General features: G+C 57.0%; 4 protein-coding genes across 4 annotated transcripts; all 4 read left to right on the top strand.

Annotated features, from left to right (window-relative positions):
* Window positions 1-121: 121 nt before the first annotated feature.
* On the top strand, window positions 122-7,372 carry LMJF_34_2520 (conserved hypothetical protein; the record flags this gene model as incomplete). The annotated part of the gene is made up of 1 exon (XM_001686303.1): window positions 122-7,372. The coding sequence occupies one exon, from the start codon at window positions 122-124 to the stop codon at window positions 7,370-7,372; it is 7,251 nt and encodes a 2,416-aa protein (XP_001686355.1).
* A 1,304-nt stretch (window positions 7,373-8,676) lies between these two features.
* LMJF_34_2515 (hypothetical protein) lies at window positions 8,677-9,015 on the top strand (the record flags this gene model as incomplete). Its single annotated transcript, XM_001686302.1, has 1 exon — window positions 8,677-9,015. The coding sequence occupies one exon, from the start codon at window positions 8,677-8,679 to the stop codon at window positions 9,013-9,015; it is 339 nt and encodes a 112-aa protein (XP_001686354.1).
* Window positions 9,016-10,136: 1,121 nt separating this feature from the next.
* Window positions 10,137-11,492, top strand: LMJF_34_2510 (protein phosphatase 2C-like protein; the record flags this gene model as incomplete). Its single annotated transcript, XM_001686301.2, has 1 exon — window positions 10,137-11,492. The coding sequence occupies one exon, from the start codon at window positions 10,137-10,139 to the stop codon at window positions 11,490-11,492; it is 1,356 nt and encodes a 451-aa protein (XP_001686353.2).
* Window positions 11,493-15,533: 4,041 nt separating this feature from the next.
* On the top strand, window positions 15,534-16,709 carry LMJF_34_2500 (protein phosphatase 2C-like protein; the record flags this gene model as incomplete). The annotated part of the gene is made up of 1 exon (XM_001686300.1): window positions 15,534-16,709. The coding sequence occupies one exon, from the start codon at window positions 15,534-15,536 to the stop codon at window positions 16,707-16,709; it is 1,176 nt and encodes a 391-aa protein (XP_001686352.1).
* Window positions 16,710-17,712: the final 1,003 nt, after the last annotated feature.

The following is a 17,712-nucleotide window of genomic DNA, read 5'->3' as shown; positions in this document are numbered from 1 at the left end:
TTTATCCCATCTTGTGGCGGCACGTGCGTTTGCGTTCCCCTCTGGCCTTCTTTTTTCGGATTCTATCACTGCGTCTGGGATTCAGTCGGCCTATTCTTTCACTGCTCTGCCACTGGTAGACATGGAGAAAGGCATTGAAGAGATACTGGACGCGTGTGGACGTCTTCTGGCGGAGATGAAGAGCGACACGAGGGAACGAACAATACTGTCCGCTGTGAGCAAGACGCTGAAGCGCCTCGCACAGGAGTCTCGCCAGCACCAGGACCAGCTCTCGACGCAGTCGGCACCGTCCCAGCGGGCAAACGCGTCCCTGCCAGTGCCCTCCGCTGCCACGCCGTCCTGTAGCGCGTCGGCGCCGCAGTTGTCTGGTGCAAAGCCGTCTCCCACAGGCGGCGAGCGGACGGAGGGGGCCGAGGTGGTCAGTACAACAAGCCGGGAGACCGCAGAGGCGACACAATCCGTTGCAGCGTTGCTGTCTGCCCCTTCCAGCTCCTCGACGCCTGTACCTGCGACTACCACCGCCTGCAGTCCGCTCCAGCGGTTCTTGTGTAATGACGAGGAGCTCAGCAAACTGGCGTACGCCTGCCGTATGGCGATCATGGGCGAAAATGGAGGCCTTGCTCGCAACTCGGTGCGCATTCTGACAGCAGCGCTTGAGTGGGCTGCAGTCGTTTTGACAAGTGGAGTTCTGCCGTCGGAGTTGGTGGCGCCGGTCCCCACGTTCGCGGTACCCGAGTCGACTGCAAAAGGGGCCAAGGTGTTTTTTTCGAAGCTGCTGGGTGGAAGGAAGCGTGCCCCGTCGCCAAGCGGCGCTGGCGCGCCGGACGCGGCATCTAGCGAAATCACATCCGTGCCTGCAGACACTGTGGGTCTGAGCCAAAACGTGCGTGACTGCCTCGTAGACGCGGTCTTGGCGGCGGTAGACACAGTGCAGTCGAAGGAGTCGTGTGACCGGCTGTACTTCGTGATGATTGTCGCGCTCAAGGCTGCTGCTGCACCCCGCCTCAGTCGAAAGGCAAGCACCAACATTCAGCCCTCTGCGTTTCAGCCACTGCAACTGTCCGTGCATGACGGCCGCCTAGTAAGCGTGTTCCGCGCCCTGCTTGAGCTCTGCTCCCGATCAGCAGGGGTGTCGCCCATCCTCATAGACGAGGCGCAGAAGGCGCTGCATGCGATAACACGCGCCTTGTCCGAGTATGTCGAGCAGGGAGTCTCTGACGGCGACGACGGGAGCGATGCGGATGGCAGCTCGAAGGATCAAACCACCGCCTCGCACTCTGCGTCGAGCTCTTCAGCCGGCCCACCGCTCATGCCTTTGCCAACTGCGGTGACCTCCATCTCGGCAGGCAAGCCGACGGGTCCATCCTTCACAGACCCGCCTCTAGAGTGCACAGGGACAGATGACGGGGAAACGCCAGACAACGCACGTGAACCGACGGCAGAAAAACCGCCTTCGACCACATCCTCCACTATCGCTGCGGCTGCGACTCCACTTGTGGTTCCGCCTGTGTGTGGCCAAGCGGGAACGCCGACCGCAGCCGCGCTGACCGCGGCGTCGCCGCCTCGACGGCTCCGTGGGGTGACGGACATGCTTCTGCTGCTGGAGTTGTGCGGCCACATTGCTCGCCTGACGCCGCTTTCTGGCATTTCGTCTATCTTGTCAGGGAGCGTCGCGGCGGCGTCGGCGAGCGAGTATCATCGCGACGCTCCGGTCAACTGCGCCGGAGGTGACGGTGCGGCGCCGGCGGCTTTTCGCAGAGCCTCCGGCAACGCCACAGAAGAGGGTGCCTCCCCTACGAGCTTTTCTGCCGCGTCGCTGGATGAGCACATGCTGGTGACGGCTCTGAGTTTTCTCTTGCACAGTATCGTGAACGGCGGACCGCAGTTCCGCAAGAGTCCAGATATTGTCCAGCTGCTGCGTCAGGTTGTCGTGCCTGCTGCGATTCGCACGTCGATCTCCGCGGACCTGGACATCTTTCGGCTTTCCATCAACGTACTCTTAAGCTGCTGCCTGCGCTTTGGTCCGCAGATGGTAAGCGAGACGAGCACGGTCTTCCGTCACGTGTACTTCCGTGTGCTAGACTCCTCTTTCACCTCCTTGGAGCACAAGCTACTCGTGCTTGAGGCCTTCGGGTCGTACATCGAGGAGCCGCAGCTCCTGCTTGGGCTCTTCCTGAACTACGACTGCAACACGCACTCGCAAAGTTTTTTCGAGATGATGATCCACTACCTCGGCGCGCTTGCCATGCCTCCGGCGCAGCACGTGTGCAACAGCAATCTCTTCGCTGAGCTGAAGAGGGTTCTGACGGTGCGGCTGGAGTACGACGTGCCAGAACCACTTCGTCGCAAGGCACTTGTAAGCCTGTTGCAGGTGTCCGACTCAAATATTCAGTGGATCGAGCGCTTTGAATGCGATCAGGAGGAGGACGGTCACGCCGGCACACCCAGCAACGGGGCTGCGTGTCGAGACGGCGCGACGACAGATACGGCACCCCACGAGCTCGCCGGCTGTTCGCCGTTCGTGCACGGCCTGAGTGAGGACGGACTGCGGCACGGTAGGACGCACGCACTGCTGTGTGGCTTCGAGGTGATGGGTTCACCGATGAGTGGCAGCGGCAGCAACGGTGGCCTCGCCGCGGCCGCGCACGTCGACGCCGTCCTGCAGGCGCGACGGTACAAGGATGCGTTCAAGAAATTCCTCGATCTGTTCAATGAGAAGGCAACCCCAGATGCGGCCATCGAGTACTTGGAAAACTCAGCGCTGATCCTCGAGAGCGCCGATCAGGCGGTCAGTGCAACACCGGGGCCACCGGCGGCTATCGGGGCGCAGTTTCCAATGAGCGACAGAGCAGGGGTTGCCGCTATCCCCACCACAGCCACGGGCACCACCAACACAAGCACCTCGGATGGGCTTCGCAATGACGATGCAGAGGCGCCATCATATTCCAATGCGGTGTCAAGAAGGAAGCAGCAGGTGTCGGGCGACGGTGACGTTGATGCTGCCGCCGCGTCCCCCGCCCCTGTGGAAGCGGCAGCGACGTCTACTGCAGCCATCACGAGTGACGTGGATGACGCCATGCTCCTCTCTGCTAGGAAGGTGGCAGCGTTTCTGCGTGGCAAGGAGGACTACCTTGACAAGATGGTGCTGGGCGACTACTTTGCCAAGTGCCTTCGACGTCCGTCGTCGCGTGTCGTGTTCGAGGAGTGGATTGGGCTACACGACTTCACTGGCAAGACGCTGGACGAGGCACTGCGTCTCTTCCTCGGCGGCTTCAAGCTCTTGGGCGAGGCGCAGGTCGTGGACAAAACAATGGAGCTGTTCGCGGCGCAGTATTGCCGTCAAAACCCCGGCATCTTCGGCTCTGCAGACACCGCCTTCATTCTATCCTTCTCCATCTGCATGCTCAACACCGACGCTCACAGCCCGCACATCAAAAACAAGATGACGAAGGAGGGCTTTCTGCAGAATAACAGAGGCATCGACGAGGGCAACGACATCGACCCGTCCATACTCGGTGGCATCTACGACCGCATCAGTGGGGAGGAGATCGTGCTGCGGTCGTCGCCGAAGTGCGGCACTCAGTCGTCGGTGCACGCGTCGGCCGCGGCCGCGGCGGGCGGATCTGCCGGAGGCAGACGTAGCAGTAAGTTGACGACGAACCTGCTGGACTCTATTCCCTTGCTGCGCCACCTCTCTCCGATCGCGGCAGCAATCACGGACAAAGTCTTGCTACCCATGGATGCCGCCGGCAACGCGCTGTTCAACTCAGCCCGGCGCAAGCGAGAGGAAATGTACCAGCAGGAGTTGCGCGCGACGTTGAAAGAGGTGATGAGCGCGCTACAAGAGGCTTCCACCAACGACGCGGCGCACCACGCCATGTTCGTAACGGCGACGAGCATCGAGAACGCCCTTCCTATGTGGGAAGTGTCGGTAGATGTGGTGTGTCACATTGTCGTGCTGGCTCTGCAGCAGCTGCTGGAGGATTCGGAGAAATACGTGCGACCGCAGCCCTTCTCGTCGCCGTCACCGCCCGGGAGCGAGCGGGAGGCTGGGGCGGAGTACGAGGCGGTGACAGCCTACTTGGAGGACACGCAAAGCGCTGGCTATTTCAGCACCATTCTCCTCGGTTTGCAGAACACCGTGCGCGTCTGCTGCGCGTTCGGCAACGTTTCCCACACAGAGAAGCTGCTGGAGCACATGTTCGAGATGACTCGTCTGACCTCCGTCGTCGTCGTGAAGGCGGTGCCTAGCTCACGCGTGACGATAAAGTCGACGATCCCCTTCACGCGCTTGCAGGTGCTCTCGACATTTTTCAATCTGTTTGTGCAATGCGGCTCTTCCTTCAATGCGCGTGGGTGGCAGGCGGCCTACAAGGCGATGTCGCTCGTGGATGCCTTGGCGAACGGCATCGAGGGTATGTGGCAGCGCCAGGCGCGCCGTCTGCTGGACACGACACCAGTGTCCAAAGAAAGTAGTCTGGTGCTTCCAAAGCCACCGGATTCCGCGACAAAGCCGGCCGCTTCTTCGGCTTCCACTGTGCTCGATACGAGCAACAATAACACGAGAAGTATCTCCGCCGCAACGACGGCTCCGGAGCAGCAGCAGCAGCAGCGTGCGGATCTCTGGTTCGGCGCTCTCGACGATGTACCTGCCAGCATCGTCGACCGCGCCTCTCGCGACAACCGCAAAGCTATACTTTTGGGGCTTCGCTCTGTCCCAACGTGTCAAGTGGATCTATGGCTTGACCGCCTCTTCGACGCCACGCAGTACCCACCGCGAGTGCAGCTGGAGATGACGAGCGGCTTGGTGAAGGTGTGTGAGATGGAGCTGCAGTACACCCGCACCTTCTCGCTAACTAAACTGTTCGACTTTGTCAGCATTTGTGCCTCTTTCTTGAGCCGGCTGCAGTGGCGCGAGTTGTGGGCGCATGCGAGTGAGGTGTTTACGCTAGCAGGTTGCCGCCGCAGCAGCGAGATTGCCTTGTCCTCCTTGGATGGTCTGCGGCTCGTTGCGCTGACTTACCTCATGCGCGAGGAGCTGCTCAACTATTCTTTCCAGAAGGAGGTGCTGAAGCCGTTCGAGTTGATTCTCATGTCAAATCAAAACGTCGCCTGCCGGCAGAAGGTGATGACGATTCTCTCCGAGGTGATCGACTTCCGTGCCGAACACTTGGCAAGTGGCTGGAGCGTCGTCTTTTCGTGCCTCAGCCACGCCGCGGCCATTCCAGAGGTGGCGCCGTCCGCCTGGTCCATCTGCGAGGGTGTGATACTGCGGCACATCAGCTACGTGAAGGACTGCTTTAGCGACTTGATCTTCTGCTTGACGACATTTGCCTGCTCCGGCGTGGAGGAGAGCATGCCGCTGCGCGCCATTTCGTACCTTGTTGCGTGTGGCCACTGGCTGCAATACGGGCTGGAGGCCCCGCCACTAGAAGTACAGACGGCAGACGCCGTCACGCGGTGGGCCACGCGCTATCTCACAGTGGAGCATGAGCTGGCAGCGTCTCACATGCTGGGCAAGCACCTGTCGCGAGTGACGCTCGCCGCGGAGCCCCTGACGCTGGACGCGCTCCTACAGAAGCCCATGACCTTTACCAGCAAGACGAAGTACCACCTATGGATGTCGCTGTTCGAGGGAATGGTGCCGATCGTCGTCGTGCATAGCTCCGTGCGGGTGCGAGCACATGCTCTTTCGTCGATATGGGCGTTGCTGGCGCAGTATGCGGGCCTGTTCGATGCGGAGGTGCGGAGCTCGCTGTTCAGTGGCATGGTGCGACCAATGCTGACGACACTGCTGACGCACGTGCCTGGGGACGCGGATCTGGTGTCGCCACCGATGTCTGGCGGCTACGAGTTCGACCGCTTTGACTATCGACTCCTTGTCTACTTAGCGCTCAAGGGCATGCTACTCGCATGTAAGGATCACGCGCACTTGCTGGAGCTGGCGTGCAAAGTTCTGAATGAGCTCGTGGAGTCGACCAACATCACCATGCGCATGCTCCGCAACGACTACGTCGATGAGGTGCTGCGGGTGTGCTACGACTTTGTCTGGGCTGCGCCGTCCTTGGCGACGATGGATGCGTTGGACAGCCTGCCCAGCGTCCCCGACGCGCCGTCTTCCAAGGACGCGGTGAACTACGCGGAAAGGCTGTATCAATGGATCCCAACGGAGGTCCGGCAGAGCAATCCGTTTGTGGCAGGCCTGGTGCATGAGATTCAGCAGGCCGGCGTCGTGGATGTGGTGCACTTTAAGCGCACCGCTGGCTGGGTGGAGCTGCATCAGACGCCGGCGGCGCGCAAAACCCCGGTACAAGTGTCCCTATCCAGACTCTCCGCCACATCGGTGCAGTTGGCGAGTGCGATAATGCTGCAGATCCGCTCCACCATCTTCGGCTGCCTCACGCACGGCCTCCTGGGTAAGCTTCAGCGCCTCCTCAGTACTTGCGAGGCGGACCGGAACGTTTGCCTCGAAGTATCGGGCGCCATGCGCCACGTGTTGCTTGGTGTGAGCTTCTATTTTCTCGTCACCCGAGATGCCCGCGCGGTGCGGTTTCTCAAGTCGGTTATGGCTACATCGCACGAGCACGGAATGGTGGGTTCGCACGACGTCGTGTCTCACACGGAGCCCGCGTCACCTGCAGCTGCTGCTGGCGCGGCCGCCTCAGCGGGCGACGGCGCTCTGCAGAGCAGGTGTTCCTCCACAGCCGCTGTCGCAGCGTCGCCGGCCTTCATCGCAACCTCCAAAAACGCTGTGCTGGAGACGCTGTTGCTGATTCCGTACGCGTGCGTGTTGATCGAGTTCATTGCCGCCTTTGATCTCGGCGAGGCTGACGACAACGTGGTGCGTAATGATTTGTGGGTTTACGTAGGTCGGTATTTGGAAGAGCTGAAACGAAGCCGGCTGGCGTGTATAGAGCTGCAGCAGACGGTGCAAGCGGGCGTGCGCGCTGAGCTGGAGGCCGCAGAAACCACCACCACCCCTTCGACACCCGCAAAGCAAGTATTCAAAGAGTACAAAGGGTGCCGTTTCACCGACATCTTCCGCTCCGCCCGTTACCCGATTGCGGCTCGCACTCTCTACTTGACTGCCGAAAGCGACCCATCGATCCGTCAGCGCGTCTTCACCGAGTGGTGCTACCTTCTTCGCATCTACGCCCTCAAGTGCACTGCGATCCTTGGCAGCAGCTCTGTCGTGCTACAGGCGTGCCCCACTCGTAATTTGATCGACGTGTTGCGAGTAATTCCCAGCGCGTTCGAGGAGGCGGCAGTTAGCGCCTACTTCAACAGCTGCTGGGAGATGGACTTGCATTGCAGCATGCCACCCGAGCCGTGTGTAGAGTTGTGTACACGTATCCTCGAGTCACGCATGTGAAGTGCGTGCTGGTATGGGCTTCTCTCTCCCACCTCGTGGCAGCAGCGCCGCGTTCCAGCGAATGCGGACGATCGCGCATGCGTCCTCTTTTGGGTTTCTCGTCGCTCTTTCGCCTTCCGTGACCTATGGGCTGTGCTGTTCCTCCAGACACAGGCGTGCACAGGCGAACGCTACCGCACACATGCCTGCGCGAGCACGCATTCACACCAGTTTCCTTTAGTTGTTGATGATCCTCTTTCCTTTTTTTGTCACGCGAGTTGGGCTTTGGTGATGATGTGAGGTTCATCTCTTTATGCCCCCCCCTCTCTCTGTGTGCGTGTGTCTGCGTGTATGTGTATGCACATGCGTGTGTCATTACTGTGACTCCTCTTTGTTTTCGTTCTGTGCTGCTCTTTCCCTCGTTGCCTCCCCTTTATCATTCCTCGCTTCGCCCCCCCCCCCCAAGCACACACACTCACGTGGCTTCATTATGGCGCTGCCGGTTTGCGTCACTGCCTTGCGCTTACAATGTCTTTTGCTTCACGTCTGTTACCTTTTTTTTTGCTGTTGTTTGTGTTCCTTGGTAGCCAGAGGCGAGGTGTCAGGGTTTTCCTTTCGGCGACACGGTATGGTCGCGCGGCTGGAGGCCGAGTGGGTTAGGAGGACCAGGTAGAGCTTGGATCGTGCCTCTCAATCTATGCTTGTGTCTGCGTGCACGTGTTCATGTGCTTCGCGTAGTGGTGAACACTTGAGGAAGAATTTGTGGGCTGCTGCCTCTACACAGCACATCCACCTCTCTATTGTAGTCCTCGACACGATCGCACTCGAGGAAAGAAGCACCACGAAAAAAAAGCAAAGCACAAGAAAATACATGAAACAGAGGGTGCGTCATTGTGGTACCGGCGTAGTGGACTGCGCAGGTGAGTGCATGTGTGCGTGTCTGTGCCACTCCCTCGCGTTCACCGCGAGGGAAGGCGAGCTGGATGGGCACTGCAATGGAACTGTGGTGGCGGTGTAGGTGACTCGAAAAACTGTGAGAGGCGTGACAAAATGCATCCTTTTTATCCAAGTGCTCGGTGAAACGATCGAGCCAAAACCGCTTGTACGCTCATCATCCCTCCCTTTCTCCTGCAGGGAGAAGCACCTTTGGGTTGCTGTGCCGTCTCCATGCGGGAACGATGTTGTCTGTCGCTTCATCGTCCGCCACCTCCACCATGTCCCTTGCCTCTGTTTCCCACACGAGTGTCGCGTTCTGATTTTCTGCTTCTGTAATCTTTCTCCCGCCCTCTGTCGAGTTGTGACACGGTGAAGATGCGTGCACACGTATGCACACCATTGTACGCTTCTATCATATTCTCCTCTCACTTTTTGCTTCTCATTTGTATTTTCCGGCTTTGCCATCATCGCCGCTGCGAGCGAGCGTGGGTGTGTGCGTGTCTGTGAAACCAGAGTGGCTGCAGCCGCCGTTGCAGTTGGCCACTGCTCTTTGCCTACTCCCTTTTCCATCCCGTGTTCACCGTCTCGCAAAAACTCGCCAGTCCACAGTCGGTGTCAGGGAAGGATCTTCGCAACAGCGCGAACGTAGAAGGCGAAGCGAAGGACAAGAGGACGCAGAGATCTCTCGCCGAACAACAAAAAATAAGAACGTAGAAGTTGTCTTGTGACGTCGCCGTCCTCTGCGCGCGTGTATCCGGAAAAAGGTGGAGCAGTGAAACCCCTTCCCCCACGAACAAGAAAAAAGGGTGGGGGCGCACTACGCCAGGCCGTCTCTTCACGGCCCATGTACGGCAAGCAAAACGATAAAAAAGCGACACGTATTTCTTCCCATCCTCTCTGTCTCCCATCATCATTCCTTCATCGGCATTAACTTGGCAATCGAGATCTTCGCGCACGACGCGAGTAGCACGAAGGTGAGCAGTTCTTGTAGGGACGTCAGCAAACCACCACCACAACTACAGCGTAAGAACGACGGAAAACCGAGGCGGGAGCACGTCCCGCGCATCGTTTTGTTCCATCCTGCCGCCGCACATCCATTTACTCAAAAGAAGCGAGCAGCGCACGCTGCTTTGGTTTCCTTTCTCCCTTAGTCCCCCTCAGTGCCGCGGTCCCTCTCTCGCGTGTTTCACTTGGTGGCAACCGCGTTTGCTCTGTTGCGTCACCCTCCACCCCTTTGTCTCTGTTCTGTCTGGCTGGCTGCGTGTTTCATTTCTCTATCACCCCACGCAGCCATCAACCTCTCCTTCTAGCGACGTGGCTATCGCACAGCAGCACGCGGCGAAGGGTGTCCTACTGGGCAGCGGGTCTTGCGGATTTCGTTTCCCGTGGCCGTGTGCCGCCCGGGCTGTTTCGTACTTTGGTTTTCGCTCTTCGCCGCCTCTGCCCCTTTCCTTCTCTCTCCCAGCTCTGTGTTGGGCACCGTCGTCCGTCCTTGGTTGCTGCCTGGTGGCGTTTTGCTACTTTTTTCGTTTTCTGTGTTGTCGCTTCTTCCTATTTGCTCGACTCCTCGCCCGCGTTCTACTCGAACCCTCCCTCCCTCCCTCCAAAACCCACTCAGACACGCATATACATATAAAGCTCTCTCTGTATTACACCGCTCTTTTCTTTTTATTCTTCGTTGTGTGCCTCCGTTGGTGTCCTCGTAATCTCTTTTCCGCAGCGTCGTCTCCTTCTTTTCCTTCCTTCCTCGCTGGAACAGTTTTGCGTCTCTCTGTGCGACATCCATACGTCCTTTAGGCGACGTCCTTTTTAATATTCGTTCTCTGTCGTACCGACGACGTGCCAAAGCATGCCGGCAGAGAAGAAGAGCGACGCGACAGCGACGCGGAAACCCGACTCACCTCACTCGCCCAAGTCGCCAGCCTCCGCCGGCGCGACAACAGCCTTTGCTTCTGCGAAGAAGAAGTCTATCCTGCGTCCGAAGCAGAAACCGCCGACAGTTCCCGTGAACAAGAGCAGCTCTACAAGCAGTAGTACATCTGTGGGCAAACACCCGAATTTTCTCTCGCCACTGCCAGCGAGCTCACCGACGAGACCGCGCGACTCGGCAAAGACTGGCATACACCCGCAAGCGTCACCCCATTCCCCAGGTGTAGAAGATGCGTCCGCACCGCAGCCGGCCTGCGACGGCAGTCACGGCAAGGGCCATCAGGCTAACCACGTGGTTGTTCCTTCCAATGCGAGCTCCGCAGCGCCGTCGCGGCAGAACTCGACGACGCTGCACCCCCTTTGCCGCCACAGTAGCTTGCGCAAGACCGCCTTCGTTGTCGTAGACTACGGCGCGACCGCCGAGCAGGGCACCCGCAAGACGATGGAGGATCAGCATACGATGCTGTCCGAGGGGATTCCGTTTTTCGGCGTCTACGACGGTCACGGCGGCACCCAATGTGCGGAGTACCTCCGCGACCAATTACACGGGCTCATCCTCGGCCATCCAGAGGTGAAGACTAATCCCGAGAAGGCCATCGTCGATGGCATAGTGGAGGCTGACCGAGCCTTCCTCGCCCGCTCTGAGGCGGAGACGAACGAGTCTGGCAGCGTCTGCGCGGTCGCTCTGATCATAGACGACAAGCTTGTGGTAGGGAACGTGGGCGACGCCGAAGTTGTGCTTTCGCACAACGCAAAGCCAGTAGTTCTCACCGTGCGACACAACATCGCCAGTAACCCGAGCGAGGAGGAGCGAATTCGGTCTGTAGGGGGCAAGGTGTGCCACAATCGTGTAGGACACCCGAACTACAACCCGGCGGTCGTTAGTCTTGCCGTGACGCGTGCCATCGGAGACGCAGGCTTCAAGCTTGCCAAGTACACGGATGGTAAGCCTTCCGGAGTGATCGCTGTCCCGGAGACGTCGGTTACCCGACTGACGGATGAGGATGAGTTTCTCGTGATCGGTTGTGACGGACTCTGGGATGTCATGACATACGCAGAGGTAGTAGACTTTTGCTCCCAACGATTACGGGAAGGCGTGCCGGCGCAGTGTATCGCCGAGGAGTTAGCTCAGGCAGCTCTCACGAAAGGGAGCACTGATAATGTTACTGCCATGCTGGTTCACTTGACACGTCGGGAGGGACCTCTGAGCACGCGCGAGTTTGTGCCTGAAGCGGCTGTATCGACCTCAACGCGCAACCTCTCCGAAGAACCTTAGTCGTGCCGTGCGACAACGACACACACACAAACACACACACACACACACACACGCACACACGCACACACACACACATACACACACATACACACGCAAGGCGTGCGCGAACGTCTTCGGAAACCTCGCTTCTTGACTTCAAATACCCCTCTTTCTCTCCCCCAAAGAGGAGAACAAAGAAGTTAATAAGCCACCTCACGCATGTGATACGAACGGAAGAAGAAGGGCAGCCTCGAGGGCGGAGACTCTGTAGCTCTCTGTGTCTATGTGAGATCCTTTAATGGCAGACACATTATAGGGAATGCCTGTGTGGGGTCGGTGAGGGGGTTAAGAAGTGGAAAGACAGCGAAGGTACAGATGGCCGGAAAGGTTCTGTTGCCGATCAGTGCGCGCTGGCAGACATCGCGTGAGCACCGAAAACAGAAGATGAGAAGTGACTACGGTCCCAAACTCCCTTTTCCCCACTACCGCAGCCTTTTCCCGGCTGTACCCTTTTCCGCTACCCCCGTCGCAAGCACCAAGCGCCTCTATCGGACTGCTCAGCTTTCTTCTTCCCTCCTCCCTCTTTTTTGCGCACCCCGCCCACACGCCTTCTCCGCTGTGGTTTGTTTTGGCCACTGTTCCGTCTGTTGACCAGGTTTTCACGCTTAGTTTTCGTTTGTTTCTCAGGATGTCGGGGAAAAAGTGAGTAACAAGTGGTTGGTGAAGGGAAAGTGGGAAGCGGAGGCTGGTTTTATGAGAGCGGGGGGGGGGAGGCGTGTAGAGAGGTGCAGCGATGTAAAGAGATAGAGAGAGGGTAGGGATGGCTGTTTTCTTTGCCCTGCGCCGAGGCAAGCTGTTTTTCGATGCCTGTGTAGATCTGTCTGTGTGTGTGTGTGTGCGTATCTGTGTCATCTTCATCCTTTCCTTCCCCGCGCGCTGCTCTTTCCTCTTTTGTTGCGTCTTTCTTTTCTTTGCCGTCCATCCTCCCGACACCGATTGCTTTCTTGCCGTCGCTTCGTGTCTCATGTGATGGCGAGGTGGAAGAGGTGGTGGGCAGGGGGGGGGGCAGCGAGGCAAAAGGAAACGAAACGCGACGCCCACGAAAGAAGCCGTGCACACGTGGGCGGTTTATGAAAGGCGAGGAGAGTACGCATATGCGCGAGCGTGTGTGAACGAATGGCGAAACGGTTGAGCTTGTTTACCTCTTTCGTTCTTGTGTGTGTGTGTTTATTTCCCTTTGTGTGTGTGTGTGTGTTCCTTTCGTTTTCATGGCTCTCTTCTGCTTCCGGTGCCTTTCTCCTTTCGCCCCCCTCCCTCTCCCTTCTCTCTTTCTCTGCGTGTGTATGATGATGGGATACTAGAGGCGGCTAGGTATAACTTTGCGGTTCTGTTACGAGCACATCTGCGTGTGTGCGTGTAGGATGCCTTTCTATCTCGTGCTCCTCCTTTTTTCTTTGTTGGTTTTGGCAGGCACAGCGTAGTTGTGGCTGCGATTTGTGGTGGAACGCCTTAGGGCGTGCATGTATGCATGTGTGCTTGTAGTAATGACGTCCGCGACTTCGATGGCCATGAGAACGCAAGACCGCTTTTCTTGAAAAAACGGAGGGGGGGTTAGGGAGCTGCTTGAAGGATCTCTAGCCCTCGCGCAAATGTGGCTGCTCCAGTTAGGCGCGTGTCTTTGATGACTGCTCAGCTGTTCTGTGAAGAGCTGGTGACTCGCTTGCCCGAGAAGAACACAGTTTCCTTCTTGCTCTCTTACAGCTTTTCTTTTTTGTTGATGAGGCGGGGGATAGAGACGCAGCGGCGGAAGAACATGTCAAAGGCGCACAAGCAGAAGCAAAGTGTAGAAACTCGACGATGAAGAAAAAGACAAAATACCCTGGACCTGCGTCTGCGGCTTTCGGACGGGGGAGGGGAGGGTAAGGAGGGAAGGGCAGCACAGAAGTGGTTATGTTTGTAATGTTTTTCTGTGTGCGTGCGCATGTGTCTGCAGGTAGCGGGTCTATAGAGTGCATAGATGTGCATTCTTTGTGCGCGTTGATGCTTGTCATGAACATATATATATATATATGATGTCTGATTACTATTAGTATTATTTTTTTCTCTATCTCTGTACGACTGCGATCCGACCTTCTCCTCCTCGCTTTTTTTTGTTTCCATTTGCTTCCGCACACTTTTGCGCGTGCTCCTTTTTTTATTTGTCTGTGTGTGTCTGTGTGTGTGTGTGTGTGTTTCCTTTCTCTGGTTCTCTGGTTTCTTTTGTTCGTTTTGCTCTCCTTCTCGCGCTTGTTCTCGCCGTCTTTTATTTTGGTTTCGAGGCTTTTCTTCTTCATCGCCTCAGACACTGGCGACGTCGATAACCGTATCAACGATGAGGAGGAGGAGCAAACGCCTCCCCACACACACAACAAAAAAGAATTTCGAAAAGGAAGAAGAGCGTCATTACCCCCCCGTCTCCTTTTTTGTTTGTTCTTTTACTGTTGCTCAATCTTCTTCTCTCCATCTCTCTGCACCGTCGATGTGCCACTGCCGCCCCGTCTCAGCTTGGGCCGTTTTCCGTATTATTTCGCGTTTGTTTGGTTGTCACCCATCTTCTTCCAGTACTCGAAAGAAGCATGCGCACACATAAAACACTCCCCTCAGAAACCAAAACAGAAACAACTCTCGAGTCGCATAGGAAATGCACTACCATGCATGCGTGCGCTACCGCGGATGTCGCAGTGAGAGTGATGCCGATAGGGAAAGAGCCTGCATCGCTTTCGCGTCCTTTTCCCCGCCCTCGAAACGTGTCGCGATGCGACAATTCGTCTTGCGCGACAATGACGTGCTTCTGTGGAAAAGATGCGGGAGGGCGGCTTTCATGCTCAGGGGCGTTTGCGTGTGGTGTTTGCTACGTGGAGCAGCCGAATTACGAGAGGTGAGGTGCTGTTGTGCGTAAGGGGACTTTGAGGTCGGGGAGTCGCCTTGCCGGGAGTTCAAATGGGAACTTGAGAATAGGACTAGCAAACCCGGCGCGCCTTCTCCTGCATTTTTGCCCACGGCATGCACTCACAAACGCTCCGCACTTTGCAGGCGATGGGTGAGTCTCCACCGCACCGCGAAAGTCAGTTGTGAGCGCCTCCCTGCTTTACCGCATTCAGTTCCGCCTCCTCCATGCGACAGTCGAGCTTCATCACGGCGCTACCCATCTCCATAACTCTTTTCTCTCTTTTTTTTTCTTGTGCTCTTGGGCTCGCTTTTCTCCTCCACTAGCAGCTCCATCCCTCCTCCGGCCCTGCTTTCCTGTCCCAGGTGACATGCAGCCACAGTAAGCTGCGCGCACACAGCTTTTCTTTCATCTCTGCCCCTTTTCACGCCACCGGTGCTCACTCCATTGGTTTTCTTTCGTTCCTTTCCGTCACCGCACTCCCTCCTTCCCCCACGTCGCCGAGACAAAGGGATTCCCACTTGTGTCTCCTCGTGTGCTCGCGCTTGCATGTTTGTGTGTGTGTGTGTGTGCGTGTGCGTGTACCTGTTCTTTTCTCTCCCCTCTTGTTCTCCACATCGCTGCGCCAGCTTCGCTTCCCTTCTTTGTGCAATAACCTTCTCTCTTTTTCGCTTCAGTGTCTCTTCCTCTTCTTCCTTCTTCCTTCTCTCTGCCCTTCCCTCTTTCGCTCTGTACGTTTTTCCCCGTCTCCTCCCCGTTACCACCGCATCTCGTCTTTTTTTTCTTGCACGTGCGCACGCGTTTGCGGGTGCTTTCGACGGGAACGTTTTCTGTTTTTTTTTTTTGTTCCATTCGCCTTTGCGTCGTCTTCAAGTTGTCCTCTATGTATGCTACGCTTGTCTCTCTCAGCTAGTTTTCTGTTCAGGACGTATAGGGGGCATTGCTCGTCGCTATCACCGCCTGGCCTACTCCAAGAAAAACCGGGAAGGCCCCCTTACCCACCCACCTACCCCGAAGCCTCCATCTACGGCTTCTTCTTTGCAACGCGCGCGCAAACATCAAGCCCGCTACCCTCGGCATTTTCTTTCACCCTTCCCCTCCATCGCAAGCGCACCTTCTGCCCACTCTGAGAGGTGATGAGTCTCCGACCCGTGCATCGGTCCGTTGCCACTGTTCTAGCGGTCGACATGACGCACGACAGTCGAACACCACAGGGAAAGTCGCGCGTCTCGGGGGGCTCCAGCTGCTTCCCGTCCGGTTATCTTAACAACGAGAGCTTTGACCTGAACTCCGAGACGGATCACGTATCCGCTAACTCCTCCACATGTCATCCGGCGGAGTCGTACCACCTCTTGCTCCCTCGAGAGCTGCAGACGCCGGCTCAGCACTTCACCACGCCGGAGATCCCGGAGATCTCCTCTCACTCACCGCTCTGCAGTGCTTTATTTTCTTCGGTGACTGAAATGCAGCACCAGTCGGTACTGGAGGTCGGCGTGGCAAGCGATCAAGGCATCCGCTCGAGCATGGAGGACGAACATGTGACCGTCGTGGAGCCGGAGGTTTGCTTCTTTGGCATCTATGACGGGCACGGTGGTCGCCAGTGTGCCGAATACGTCCGCGCCCGGCTGCACGAAATTACACTCGCTCATGAGTGCCTTAAGACGGATCCGCGCAAGGCGATCAGCGACGCATTCGCTCAGGTGGAGCGCGAGTTTTTAGGGCAGAACACCAACGACATGAGCTCTGCCGGCTGCGTGTGCGCCGCGGCCGTCGTCCAGGGATCGGTGCTGACGGTGGGCAACGTTGGTGACTGCGAGGTGGTCCTCGCGCGTGCGGGGCAGCCTGTGCTGTTGACAGTCAAGCACAACCCCAGCTGCAACGATGCTGAGGCAACGCGGGTCAAGAAGGCTGGCGGGTGCATTTTCAACTGCAGGGTGGGCCACCCGCGTTTCAACCCGCGCATGTGCAGTCTTGCCGTGTCACGCGCGGTCGGAGATGCCGGGTTCAAGCTTGAGGAATACACGAACGGCAAACCGTCAGGCATCATCGCTGTCGCCGACACTTCTGAAGTGTTGCTGGCGAAGGACGATGAGTTTTTGATTTTGGCGTGCGACGGTTTGTGGGACACAATGTCTTACGCCGAGGCTGTCGAGCTGGCCACCGCGTACATGGCGAGCGGGGCCGATGCCAACAGCGTCGCTGACCAGCTTGTGGGAGAGGCACTGCGGCGGGGCACGCGCGACAACGTCACGGCCATCTTTGTACGCCTAGGTGGGTCAGCGCAAGCAGGACTAGGCGATGCCAACAAATGAAGCCGAGCGTAGATGAGAATGCCCATGTACTCCTCATCTCTTCTGTGCGTGTGTGTTTGCGTCTTCGCTGCGACGTGCCATGAAGACAGCCCATGCGAACATCCGTTTGAACTTGCATGACAGAGGGGAAGCAGACAAAAAAATAACTTTTTCATGCCCAGGCACACACAAATGCGTGCCCCGCATAACTCGTTTCCCTCGTCTACGCGCTCTCACTTTATCTCGTGCGACTCAGGTGCTCACTCCTGCTCGCCCTGATGTGGCTGCTTTCCACTGCTTTCTGTTTTCGCATCGTTTAAGCCCGCTTTTCGAAGTACATGGAGCGGGAGAGTTTCTTCCTCCCCTCTCCCCCATGCTCGTCGCTGTCGGGAGAGGAGTGGAGGAAGGTGTGTGTGTGTGTGCGTGCGCGTTGTAGAGAAACACATAATGCTCTCACGGTTTCTGTTTTCTTTTGAAGACGGGTTGTGTATATATGTATGTCTATATATGTGTGTATGTGTGCATGTGTTGTGTGGTTACCCCTGATGTTATGGGCGCTTCCTTCGCTCGTTTCCCAGCTTCTCTGCCTGCAGCTCTTTCTGTCGTGTCATCGCTTTTATAAGCGTCTTGGAGCGCGGCACTATGCACTCATGTGAAAACGTGCGTGGTTGCGGGCAGTGGATGAGGGGAAGCGGATAGTTATGTGGATAGGTGCGCGTGCGTTCCTGCGTGCTTGAAGGACTTTAGCACCTGAGAACTAAAAAAATAAGGATGCAATGCATACCTACCCCAACAGGCGAACAAACAACAGCAAAGTTTTTCCGAGTAAAGTGGATGTATTCCCTTTTTTTTTTTACAGCCTCTCTTGAAAATATTTTACTTCGATGACTATAGGCGTGAAGGTGCGAATGTGTGTATGCGAGTGCGGGTGCGTGCATATCTGTCAGTATCACCTTATCTTTTTGCGTGTGATTTTATTCTTCATTGTCCATGCTTCTACGCCTTTTTTTCTTGGAACTTTTTT

This window comes from Leishmania major, chromosome 34 (genome assembly GCF_000002725.2).
Source record: "Leishmania major strain Friedlin complete genome, chromosome 34".
In the NCBI taxonomy this organism is placed as follows: domain Eukaryota; phylum Euglenozoa; class Kinetoplastea; order Trypanosomatida; family Trypanosomatidae; genus Leishmania; species Leishmania major.
This window is presented reverse-complemented; position numbering and strand designations above follow the sequence as displayed.